Here is a 13,120-nt window from a genome sequence, read left to right on the forward strand (position 1 = left end):
ATCCGGGCAAATTTCTATGGTAAATCTCTTTTTTATACCATCATTTAAATTCTGTTCCTTTCTAAATCCTTGCAAATAATAATCTCCCTTTTTACAAATGGAAGTAAACCTAGCCTCCCTACAAATGATATTTTTTCTTCTTCTATTTAATCCTGCAAAGTGACAAATTTGGTTCCCATAATTCAACGTTGAATATAAAATGACCATTCCCTCTCTATTGAAGCCAAGCATATCGAGCACGTGTTTCTAAAAGTAGAAAGGAAATCTCATTTTACTTCAATTAAACTTAAATTTAAAATAAAGAATCTAAATTTATTTTCAAAATATATTACTCCATCAATCATAATTCATATGATATACTTTTATTTTTAGTCTGTTCCAAAATAAAATGGTAGATTTTTATATTAAAAATAATTTAATTTTTATATTTTAACCTTAATAAATAATATACAATCACATAAATATTTATTATAGTTTATTTTAGATTATAAATTTTAAAAGGCTCTCTATCTTTCTTAACCTCCATATATACCGTATTAGTATAGTATATGTATATGTAGGTTGCTTTTACATGTATAGACGCACGCAGAGCGTAGTAGTAGATTTTATAGCAATGAATTCTACGTAAGCCGACAAAACAAGAATGAACACATTCTATTTCTTGTTCCTCTTCCAACCAACACCCCCACCTCCCTCTGGCCCCCAATCTACATCCTCGTGGTCCTCTACATATATATATAGTGTATCTATATATCCATATCCAACTGTCCTTTAACCCCCAAGGAAAAAAAACAGTATTGTTTCAAGAAAATATAATTGAGTTTGTAATCTTGAACTAATTGGAAGTTTTCTTGAGTTGGGGTTGAGTTCAATGAACCTTTAACTTGATGAATTTCCTACCAAGATGCTGGAGTTACAGTGATACAAGTGAAAGTAGGGGAGGCGAAAGTTCAAGTTCCAATTCCAGTGGTGGATTTGGGAAAGATGGGTTGTTGTGGTTTCATGATATTGGAAAGTACGGTAGTGGGGAATTCTCAATGGCAATTGTGCAAGCCAATCAGGTTTTAGAGGATCAAAGTCAGATAGAGTCAGGTCCCTTTGGAACTTTTGTTGGAGTCTATGATGGTCATGGCGGCCCTGACACTGCTCGTTATGTTTGTGATCATTTATTTCGACATTTCCAAGGTTCATCTTCTCTTTGTTTTTCTTTTCTTAATGTGTGTTTTGCCAATTTTTGTCTGTTTTCTTACTAGTTAAAAATGTTAAATTTGCTAGTAGTTGGTTAGGTCGATTGAAGTAGGGAAGGTCGATTGAGGCAGAGAATTTGGTTCAAGAATGCTTGCATTAGGGTAGGCTGTCTATATTCATCCCCGTGGGTGCGCCCCTTCCCGGACTCTGCGTGAATGGGGATGCTTTGTGCATCGGGTTATTAAGAAATGTTGCTTCAAGAATGAGGAAAGGCTAGGCCTTATAAGTCTAATTAGTTGAAGTTACAGGGCTGGAGGGAATCCTTTGAGTGGATTCTGCGTTAGCCCCATGATGTCGGTCTCTAACTAGAAAAGTAAATTCCTGAGCTTTGGTGAGAATGGCCTCCTTGCTTATTGACTCGAACCACTGACCTTTAAGTGAACCTATGGGACAAAAGGAATGGCACCCCTTGCCCTTGGTTATATGATATTTTTGTATTATTCCTCTTTATTTAGGTCCATTTCATTCTACTACTAGATAAGCTGCATCACCGAAGCTTGTAATTTCTGCTAGCAGTACCATTGTACAATTGAAAAAAATCACTCCTGAAAATCCTCATTACAGAAATTCTGTCTTTAGGTAGTACATCTTTTGCTGATGTCGTCTAGTTTGGGATTGAAGCAGTGTTACTTCTGTCATTGGTTTCATTTGTCGTTAAGACATTACTCTTTTAAAGTGTGCGTATTTCTCTACTGGTAGGAAATGTAACTATGTAAACATTTAACTCAAACAAATGCCCAATATATTTCACAAATGAAGAGTACTCATGGATGAAATTTAAATACTCACAGTTCAGAGGCAGAAAAAAGAAATTCCTTCCATCTACTTTGCTGATGTGATCCTGTGAAATATTGGAGAAGGGTGGTCCTTACCCTTCATTTGGCTGTTCGGCTCCATTACCATCTCTAACTCCCCAATCCCCAAAAACCAGGGGGCTCAAGTGCCCGTGGATGCTACTATTGTTTTTGTAAAATCAGTCTGTCCCTTTGTCCTAAATATTTTAGATTTGGCCTTTAGAAAAGAAAGCTTTATGTTGGTTTGATGGATTTTAGTCTTAACGCAGCAGCATCAGCTGAAGGAAATGGTGTTGTAACAGCGGAAACAATTCAAAGGGCCTTTCTTGAGACAGAGAGAGGGTTTACTTCTCTTGTTTCAGAAAATTGGAATTCTCGACCACAGATGGCGACAGTGGGGTCATGCTGCCTGGTTGGAGCTATATATCAGCAGACACTTTTTGTAGCAAATCTTGGTGACTCTCGTGTAGTCCTTGGAAAGAAGGTTGGAAACACTGGGGAAATTGCTGCTATACAGCTCTCAACGGAGCATAATGCCAACATTGAGTCTATTAGGTGGGAGCTAAAAGACTTGCATCCAAATGATCCACAAATCGTTGTTCTTAGACATGGTGTTTGGAGGGTAAAAGGAATAATTCAGGTAAAATCAACTATAAGAAGAAATCTTTTATAAAATTATGAAAAAAACCTTCCAAGTTCTCCCCGTACTCCCCATATTCCTATATTTGGTCCGTGCATAGGTTATGCATAGAAACTTTGACGTGTATCTGCAGCTTTAATTATTTTCGTACGGCAGAGTTTCCGCCAAGTTATATCTGAAACAAAAGACTTTGGTAAGAATGATGTTATTTGCTAGGGCCTATGGCCACTTACAGTATATAATTTTAAATTGAGCTTACCTCAACTTTTTGCTGGAGAACTACCATACTTCGGATGCCCATATGGTGTAATAATGAACTAAACTAAACGGAATTTTGTGTAGAAAAGTAGATTTTAACTTTCAAGATGACTTCATACTTTATAGAAAAATTGATATGCCTCTCAAAATATCTACTGTTTCATGGATTTTATATTTTCATCAATAGGATAAAGAGGTTATTGTTAGCTGAGAACACTATTAGTCTATGGTTGGTCTGTTTGTACCTGCATGTCATGCTTTCAAATTGAAGTTCTTCTACAATTATTGCTTTTCATGGATACTAGAATTCATTCTCGTAACTTACGTCAAACTCGGTCTCCTTAACTGACTGCAGGTCTCAAGATCCATTGGTGATGTTTACCTTAAACACGCCAAGTATTGCAGGGAACCAATAAACGGAAAATTCAGAGTTTCTGAACCCATTAACATGCCTGTCCTGTTGGCTACTCCATCAATTTTAACACATCCTCTACACCCAAATGACTCCTTCCTCATATTTGCTTCTGATGGTCTATGGGAGCACTTGAGCAATGAGAAGGCCGTTCAAATTGTTCAGAGTCATCCTCGTAAAGTAAGTTCTATGCACCATAATATTACACTTTTCCTGCATATTGAGTCCACATTTTAGGTTTCATACACTTCTCTCATGGGCAGGCTATGACTTCAAAATACATGTTTACATTTGATGATATACATAATTGGTTTTTTCTTTTTTGATAATTCAAGAACCATATCTTCAGGTTTTACTCGTCTTCTAGGTTGTCAAGCCCTCTGGCATTTCCAATTAGAATTTCAGCAACTTGTAGATGACTTGCCTAATCTCTTTCCATTATTTCTACCCTGAATATTCTCCTTATTTCTTCTGTCATAATTTATTGAAAAGTCTATCTCTTTAACACTTGCATGTCATTTATCTTTTGGTTGTTTTGCTTGTGTTACTATTATGGTTTCTAATGGAGTGACTAATGAATTGTCTTCTTCTCTTTTCATTTTTTTTTTCTCTGAGCCGAGGGTCTTTCGGAAACAGCCTCTCTGCCCATTGGGGTAGGGGTAAGGTCTGCGTACATATTACCCTCCCCAGACCCCACTCTGTGGGATTTTACTGGGTAGTTGTTGTTGTTGTTGTTCTATCTCTTTAACACAAAAGAATTCTTTCCTTTATATTCAGAGGTGAGAGATACAGTCTTGTTCCCCTTCCGAGTTCTATTCTTCTTTTGATCTCTTTCAATTCTTGTAAGTAGGGACCATGCCTCTTCGTGATCTTTGTTAAATGAAATGCCCAGACCTTCTAGATTGATATGCGTCTGCTGTGTGTATTTTATCCATATGGTGAAAGAAAAAGTAACAGAAGTGTATCAAGATATTATGCATATTTTAGAAGAGCATTATACCATTTGCATGATAATCAAATATAACTTTGATCTTGGGAGCACACCAGCAATGAAGCTACTCAAGCTTCGAGAACATAGTTGAAGCTCCATTGAGTTGCTAAGTAATTTCTGAGTAATCCTGTAAACTCAGTTAAGTTGTATTCGTATCATCTTTCTCTGCCATATCAAATGACTGAAGTCTTATCCTTTTTCTCTTTTACGGTTCACTTTATTTTTATGTAATTAGACCTTTTATTATTCTTCTGTATTAGGCGAGGTTTTCTGCTTCTTAACGGATTTAAAGTTCTTTAAGTCTTATCACTCGAGATTTCCCTGTGTGTGTGTGTAGACACATATTGCACATTATGACTCTTTCAAAGAGATAGCTTAAACTCCTTGGCCCTATTGACATATTCTGGTATGCATTCTTGAATATGAAAAACACATCTTCTCACTGTTTCATGCTCATGATTTTCTTGCAAATACAGGGAAGTGCAAAGAGGCTTGTTAAAGCTGCTCTCCATGAAGCTGCCAAAAAGAGAGAGATGCGATATTCGGATCTTCGGAACATCGGCAAAAAGGTCCGGCGTCATTTTCATGACGATATAACTGTCATTATTTTATTCTTAAACCATGACCTCATATATAGAGGCGTTGTGCAAGATCCTCCACTTTCTATACGTAGTGCACTAGAACACTGAATGTTGAAGGAATCAAATATTTTTGAGGTTCTTGCACAACACCAAAATTTTCCTTGATATGCGGCTTCAGGAGCAGCTAGCATCAGTGAAGCAACTATGGTGTATACGAGTGCTTTTTTCCTTTGAAGAGGCTTATAATTTGAATTGCTCAAACCTTGTGTAGATGGAGTTCAAGAATAATGCTAATTTAAAAGTTTTGGATACAGTCAACCTCTATGTAACAGCCTTCTTTCATTATTAATTTATTTTGTAAACCAGTTTTTGCTTCTGTATTCAGAAGTTTTTTGTTAATTTTTTTGTAACATCGTTGCAAGAAAAAGTTGGCCACAAGAGAATAATGGCACTTTTGTACTCGAAAGACGATTTTGCTGTGTTCTTATTATTTAATTGGCTGGTCCCCTGATTACAAGAAGAAAAACAGCTTATTTCCCTTTGAAAAGAACATTTATTTGGCCAGTCGAATAATCTGCTAGAATTTAACCTCAGTATTATCTCCTCTTAGATTTTGTGTGTGTAGTTCTTTATTGCAGGAATCATATTCTTCACAGAACACAAGGAATATGGTGCCTTAGTTCCAAGAACTTGAGAAATATTGGGTTCATTTTCCCATCTTGCAAGCCCATCTGCAGATTGATATTGAATATCTCATCTTTATTCAAATCATTTTGAGCTTCACCAGCCTTCCTCAAAAAAAAAAAAAAACGGGGGGGGGGGGGAAAAGAAAGAAAAAAACCCAAACTCATCTTTGACTATGTGTGCTCCTCTTTTGTTGCTTCTAGCTCCACCATCTTATTATAGTGAACAACCTCATCTAATTTTGTGTACAGTCATATTTCTTACTTTCCATTTTTTTAGTTAGGTGGTTTCCTGCCGAAAGCACTATCTGGAGATTGACAAGTAGGGGCGGATCCAGGTGTTAGAGTCCCTGGATCTGGAGTTCAAACTAGCTTGAGGAGCATCGCTCTTGAAACAGTAAGTTGAATTCTCTTAATATACCAATTCTAATGGATTCTCTCTCTCTCACACACACACACACTCACGCGCGCACACACACACATATATAAGGTTGGAGCCAAAAGCAACCCAAATCCACTACATATAAAATATGTTCGCCCTATTGACACATCCTTGCTTTTCCGCAGGCAGTCTTTATTGTTCTCTTACTTTCCCCTTTTTATTTCCCTTTTCCAATGTGGATGGGTAACAATAACAACGGTAAGTACTGAAAACAATGGCATAAAGTTCTCTTGGCTATCTATAGCCGAGCATTTCGAAAGGTAGGGGAAAAAGAAAGTAAAAAAGAAACAACGGAATCTTCAACAGAGACACACTAGAATATGATATGAAAGAGGACAATTTCTAACAAATACATTATACAAAATCTATGGGATTGAGTGCAGATGAAAACTGAGTATGCTATTTCTATTTACAACAGACTTACAAATCCAGTGCTTTACTTTACTAGCTGTGTGAAAAATTGAATGCAAATAATGCAAATCACAAAGAGATACTTTGCTTGGATCCTCTATTCAAGATTAACCAAAACCATAAAAGCCAATGATTGTACAGCAGCCTTGACATCCTAGAAAGAACCAGTCTTCAAAGCCAAAACTCGTGATGCAACAGCAATTTGCTCCAAAGTTAAATAACAATCACGAAGACAGTAATTCACAAAAAAGAATCTGCAAGAACATGAATTCTTTGCTCAGTGAAGGAGATCCATCTTCTACAATTAACCAACAGTAGGTAATCTAATATGTATCTGATAAGTTATTATTGGAACCAAATACATATGATCTCTCTTCCAATAAAACAAAAGCAATAGGGGCAGGTTCTTATGCAGCTGATGTTAAAAGTTTATGAGCGCAGGACGTTTTTCAACTTATGACATCTTCATCAGCCAAAACTAGGATCATCAGGCTATGTAAGACTTAGCTTTAACAAGTTAAATTTGGATTTCAATAATCAAAAACTTTCAAGAGGTTAACGTACCAAGCTTAACAATCTGAAGAAGAATTTTATTACCATGCAATATGGAATGTAATGCAAAGTTACATCCAATTGCTTGGTAGACTCACAGTTTATGTGGTAAGATGGGAAACTAACATAACAATAACAATAATGTTTAGAATCCTGGCTCACTGAAATTGCATTATTGTTATTTATTTATTTTTTATTTTTTTTTCAAAAATAACAATAATGCAATTTCAGTGAGCCAGGATTCTAAACAATAAATATTCAGGGTACATGTGAAGATGATGGTAAAAGGAAAAGACCCTTTCCTCAAGGGTATTTGTTAATGACAATCGAAAGGAACCTCTCGTGGTAACTATAACTGAATATTGTTGGTTCGATAATGCTGCAGTTGATCAATTCAATATCTTCTAAGTTCTAATTGAGTATCCAAGTTAATGTTAAGCAGCATTTTTTTAGGAGCTTCTTGATCCTTCTTTTCGCTGTCTGGTTTTCTTCTCTCAAGGACTCTAATCTTCAAATTTAGTCCTATTTAGCTTCTGCTTCTTCTATTAGAAAGACCAATAATAAGACTTTCTGAACTTTCTATTTGGAGCTTCTTTATCCTGTCCTGTTCTGACTAAGCGAACATGACATTCTGACTTGTAAATTGTAACTGAAATGACCATATGGCAAATGCCCAAGTCAAACCACAACAAACACAAAGGACGTATATAAAATCTCTGTTTTAAGATGATAACATTGTTAATCAAGAAAATTCAATTTTACCCAGAGTAACATGCATCTCCAAATATTATGTTCCTCCTTTTCCTTTTCTACTGTTTGAGTTACTTTTTTTTTTCCTTGTATTGTGTAAGAGTGGACAGAACAGACAGTAAAAGCATCATCAGAAATCTCTAGGATAACATGCTCTGAGTTATCATAACTACCATTAAGTTCAGAATGACATGTAAATGATGAACAATTTACAATAACACACTACTCTTGGAAGCAGTTACTTACATAATGACTTGGAAATATCACCAAATAACAATACCAGTTGTCTCTGCTTTAGTGTATCGTAAGCTTTGCAATTTAAATATTTTCCAGTATAGAATGAAGACTTGAAACCCGACGACGGAACAGTGGCTCTAGCCTGAAAGCTGGCACCCCAGTTTGCCACCTGTTTGTATCATATATTTCACTCCATGCCTGTACAATCTCATCAACCTTGAACCCTGGAATAGAAAAGGTGCAAGATTTTAAAGAAAATCACACAAGGAAAACATAAAAGAACCAATTAACAAAATCTATATTCATATTTTACCTTCCATAGCAGTTTCGTTGGAACAGTGGTTCTTTATCATGACTGCAATATCAGTTTGAGAAGCTCCAGCTAGTTCAAACTTCTCAACTGCAACCTCTAGACATTCTTCCCAGGTTGGTAATCCTATCTTAAATTCCACGACAGAACGTTCGTAGAGAATGGTTCCCCATAACAGGTAAATCTGAGACCTCATGTTTTCAGCTTGCTCTTTAGCTTCTTCAGCTGGTTTATCTTTAAGTATGCCTTCCAAACCCCTTTTCTGCAACTGAGCTTTATATTCATCGTGTTTCGAGAGTCCATTTAGACACTGTTCTTCCATCTCTTCCCACATTTCGATCCCTCTTTCTATACTATCCTCAGCCTTGTTATAGAGCTCCAAGATCTCTGCACATGTCCCTGTCTCTAACTCTACTTTACTACCAATCAAATAGTACCAAGAGAGTTTTGCTTGTTCAAACTGCTGCTGACCGAGTGCAAGAAGGCTTTCGTAGAAATCTGGCTTGACTCTAAGAGCTTCTTCATATCTCATTTCTGCCATTTCATATTCTTTTTCTGCCCATTCATATGCAGATTTAACCTGTTCAGACACAGACTCCCCAGAACCTTCTTCTGTGAAAAATACTTCTTTTCTTGCTCTAGACATATGCACATTTCCCCAATTAAACAAAGACAAAGCTGCCATCTCTTGGAACTGAGCTGAAGCAATTTCAAAAAGCTCTTCTGCTTCTGCATTTGTAACAGTATCCTCCATAGCTTCTGAATATAACTTCATTCCTGTCTCGTGAAGATCCAGATATGAGTCACAATCCACTCCAACATGATTCTTGAATAGCGTTGCAAATTGGACAATCCAGTTCTCGGGGCATGTTGGCCCTTTATCCAGTTTCCTCCTTTCCTTCGCGACTATAGTTGATTTGCAAATACTGGGATTCACATCTTTTTCAACCCTCATTGCCTCATACACAGGTTCTTCATCAGGACTAACTTCTGTAATGTAGAGTCTTAAAGAACCCTGGGTATCAACAGATGATTCGGCCAACCTGAGCTCATTGGTGCTTGTGATCGTAACCAAGTCACCTTCTTGATCCCTATACTTGATAAGTGCACCCTTCAAGTTTGGAAATCGATCTTGAACTATGTCTCTCACAAGTTGAAACCTGCAACTAACTGGTAATTGTGCACATCTTATATCCTCCCCAAGAACCAACTTCACTGTTCTTGTCGCTGGTTTTTCTTCCTCAACGCTTCTCTTCTCCTCCACAACCACCTTGTCCTCTGTCTTCTCTTCTTCGACCCCATCAACCTTAGCTTCCTTAATCTCAACAACTTTCTTTCTGTCAAATTTACTGTTCTTTTTCTTTACAACATTGTCAGATAGTAGAGGTGGTAATACTACTTTTTTATCTTCAACATTATAAAAGTTTTCTTCTGTTGCCTTTTTAACCTTATCTGCAATCTCCAATGCAGTCAAATTATTAGGTTCAATACTCAAAACATGGTTCACATCTCTTAAAGCTAAATCAAGCCTATTCAATGATTCATAACATTTTGCTCTCTTTAACAAAGCTTTGCTATATTTTGGTGCAACTTCAAGTGCTAAGTTACATTCATTTATAGCTTTTGGTAACTCCCTAATACCCATTTGCATATAGCAAGTAGCCATGTTGCTATGCAAATAGGCAACATCAATATGATTCCTAGGAAGTAATTTGATGGCTTTCTCATACTTCAACATAGCGCCCTCGTGATCGCGTTTCTGAAAGAGCTTGTTTCCTTCTTCCTTCAGTTCTTGAGACATCTTGATAAACACAGCTGTGTCCTCATCAAATGCTTTGGATTTATGCTCTGAAGCAGCTTTACTATGTTTCACATTTCCAGCATTTGATTTTGATTTTACATGACTTTTCTTTTTCCCTGTGGGCTTCCCCATGGTTGTTTACTCCTATTAGCTAATATCTGGAGCAGCCTAAAATCAATGATTCACAACTTTTATTTAGTCCTAAAAACCAGAAAGAAAGGATGGCAATGCTAATTATTCAACCAGAGAAAATAAATAAATAAGAATGCTACGAAAAAAGAATTTTGAAAATTAAAGCAATTACAACAACTACTACACAAAAAAAAAAAAAAAAAAAAGACCTAGTGAAATGCCACAAGTGAGGTCTGGGGAGGGTAGTTTCTATGTAGATTTTGCGCCTACCTTATGAAGGTAAAGGCTGTTTTCGAAAGACCCTCAGCTCAGAAAATTAAAGCAACTATATAGAAAAAATCATATAATTGATACAAGATTAAAAATGTAATTAAAGTGATTGATGGACCCAAAAAAGGGAGAGAAGGGAAGAGAATATATATATGATGTTTGGAACAACGAGGAGAAAGTCCTAATACAGAATCCTTAAAAACATGAAGAAGAAAAAAATACTCCACTTTTTAGTTGTCTGGCCTGTTCCTCGTCTGATTCTAACACAAAAGGTGGCATCTATGGAAGAGAAAGGGAAATGTTGATAGAAAATGAAGGATTTCTTTTCTTTTCCCTTCCATATTTGCTGGCTTTCTGCGTTCACGTCATATTCGCTTTTAACAAGACGTGCCTGCATGATTTTGAACAAAGGCTGAGGACCCTCTGAATTTGATTTTATATTTGGTTTTAAATTAAACTAGTCGTCTTTTTCGATTTAATTCAGAAGAATTGATTTTAGAAATTAGGGGTCGTTTGGTAGGGTGCATAAGAGTAATGCTGAATATGGTGTATTAGTAATGCTGGTATTAGTTACGCTTGCATTAGTTATGCTGACATATGTCTTATTCATTGTTTGGTTTGATGTATTAATATTGCACAATTTCTAAAAGAATTGTTTGTTTACGAAAATGCCCTCAAAACTTGAAAAATATTGAGTGAAAATTATCACAATATAATATACTTGAAATATATTAAAGGTATATTTTGAGTTAAAATAAAATTGTACAGAAAAAAGTTTAAAACTCAAAAAAGAAAAAAATATTGAAATTCTCATTGTGCAGAGGGAATTATTTTTGAGATATTCTACTTTCAGAATCTTTGATATATTTGGGTGAGTATTATTTATGGGAGAGAATAAAGAAATTATGGAAGAGTGAGGGAAAAGGAAGTGTAGTAAAAAGTGTATTAATGTAGAGGGATCCCTTAGTTAGTGGAGTTATCAGTGTGAAAGTGCTAAAAAAGTAAAAAGATATGCTGTTTTTGAAATAAACAAAATCTGCTATCATTTAGGAGAATAGTTCTTAAAAAGGGACCAAGCATGTAAAAATCTTTATAAAGAACAAACAGTTAAAAAATAATAGTAGTAAATTCAGATTAAAAAGATGAGACCTAAATAAAAATAAAAATAAGGGGCCGAGATAAATTTGTTAATCTGAAATCAAAATTGATTTTCAAAACTATTTTTCAAATATTACAATTCCAAATGCTTACAAAGTCTTGTTATTTTTCCGATCAGCTGAACTTATCCTGTCAAACATAATAAAAAAGAATATATGATTTCGTACTAAATTTCACTTACCATATTCAATAAAAACCTGGATCAGTTGTTTTGTTTCGAGGAGAAATGGTGCCCGAAAACTAATACATTTTGTCTTTCCTCATGATGAAGCATCTATCACCTTAGAGGATATGTTAGTTTTGGGAGAAATTTAAAGATGGCCAGATTTACAACTGGTCGTTTAAAAATAGTCCAGTTTTAAAAGTAATCGAAATTTAGCCACTTTTTATGTAAAGATAAATCTGAGCGAAAACGCTGTTCAAAACCCGAAAAATACGCCAGTATATTATACTGGAGTTCCAGCATAAGTATGCTTGAACTCCAGCATATTATACTGGAGTTCCAGGATAAGTATGCTGGAACTCCAGCATAATATGATGGAGTTCCATCATAAGTACACTAGAACTCCAGCATAATATACTGGAGTTCCAGCAAGTATAATTGTCCAGTATAATATACTGGAGTTTGGAGCACCGGTGCTCCAGTCTCCAGTATATTATACTGGAGTCAGCAAAGTATACCGGTCCAGCATAATATGTTGGAGTTCATATACAGGTGCACCGAACTCCAGTATATTATGCTGGACCGGTCTCTGTTGCAGCAAAATAGTGGCTATTTTTCATTGACTTCGTAAATGTTGGCTATTTTTGAATGACCAATCCAAAAACTGGCTATACTGTGCTATTTTTACGTTAGTTTTGGGAGGTCTTTCTCTTTACTAAGAGAATATGTATTAATTTCTATTGACTTAGAAAATATATAAGAATAAATAATCAATTATTGGAGGTTCAAAGTAAATGAGTGAAATTTTGTTACCTTAGCCAAACAAGTTGCAATGGAGAAACTTCTTTACAATGTAAGTGGATGTAAGAAAGGCATCATGTTCTATTTCACTACCTTCCTCATACATTCATCTAACTACCAACCATCAGTGATCATATAAGATGGAGTTTTCATTCATTTACTTCAAGCCTCCAATAATTAATTATTTTAGGGATGGCAATTTGAACCCAAACTCATTGCCCAAACTCATTTAACCCGCTCCGAGATTAATGAGTTGGATTACAAACATTTTAGCTCATGGGTCAATTTGGGCAGAGCACAAATTAACCCATAATATTTTATAGTCCATTCTGACCCATTAAGCAGCCCAAATACAACCCATGAAACTCACCCAAAACAAAAAGGTATCTCAACCCAACTTATATAGAAATTTATTTAGTTGCTCCAGTTTTACTTTTTTTTGTATTTTTAATTTTATGTTCTTTTGTTTTTCTGCAAACCCTCCCC

At 35.7% G+C, this 13,120-nt stretch overlaps 2 protein-coding genes across 6 annotated transcripts in view; one reads left to right on the forward strand and one right to left on the reverse strand.

The window, feature by feature from the left end:
* LOC109227241 (probable protein phosphatase 2C 42) overlaps positions 638 to 13,120 on the forward strand; it is a 14,641-nt gene continuing 2,158 nt past the window's right edge. For 2 of the 5 annotated variants that reach the window (XR_002068245.1, XR_002068246.1), the window contains exons 1-5: positions 638 to 1,185; positions 2,312 to 2,682; positions 3,296 to 3,532; positions 4,820 to 4,912; positions 5,892 to 6,004. Coding sequence is in view for 2 of the 5 variants with exons in the window: in XM_019392324.1 (XP_019247869.1) it covers positions 888 to 1,185; positions 2,312 to 2,682; positions 3,296 to 3,532; positions 4,820 to 5,032 (1,119 nt within the window). In the remaining 3 variants the exon portion in view is untranslated. Of the gene's footprint in view, positions 1,186 to 2,311; positions 2,683 to 3,295; positions 3,533 to 4,819; positions 5,462 to 5,887; positions 6,005 to 13,120 lie in introns of those variants that run through there. The other 3 variants (XR_002068247.1, XM_019392324.1, XM_019392325.1) reach the window with 3 other exon arrangements.
* Positions 6,343 to 11,183, reverse strand: LOC109227240 (HSP-interacting protein-like). Its single transcript, XM_019392323.1, has 4 exons — positions 10,740 to 11,183; positions 8,313 to 10,278; positions 8,009 to 8,223; positions 6,343 to 6,714 (listed from the first exon to the last, which is right to left on the reverse strand). Exons 2-3 carry the CDS (start codon positions 10,240 to 10,242, stop codon positions 8,081 to 8,083), a joined length of 2,073 nt encoding a protein of 690 aa, XP_019247868.1. The 5' UTR covers positions 10,243 to 10,278; positions 10,740 to 11,183; the 3' UTR covers positions 6,343 to 6,714; positions 8,009 to 8,080.

The sequence above is a fragment of the Nicotiana attenuata genome, chromosome 6 (genome assembly GCF_001879085.1).
Source record: "Nicotiana attenuata strain UT chromosome 6, NIATTr2, whole genome shotgun sequence".
NCBI classification, from domain to species: Eukaryota; Viridiplantae; Streptophyta; class Magnoliopsida; order Solanales; family Solanaceae; genus Nicotiana; species Nicotiana attenuata.

Bases quoted from the DNA above. Each gene is read 5' to 3' on its own strand.
- LOC109227240 (XM_019392323.1), bottom strand. From the start codon at position 10,242: ATGGGGAAGCCCACAGGGAAAAAGAAAAGTCATGTAAAATCAAAATCA. The intron at 8,224-8,312 runs GTAAAATATGAA...TTTCTATTCCAG, and splicing joins CAACGAAACTGCTATGGAAG to GGTTCAAGGTTGATGAGATT.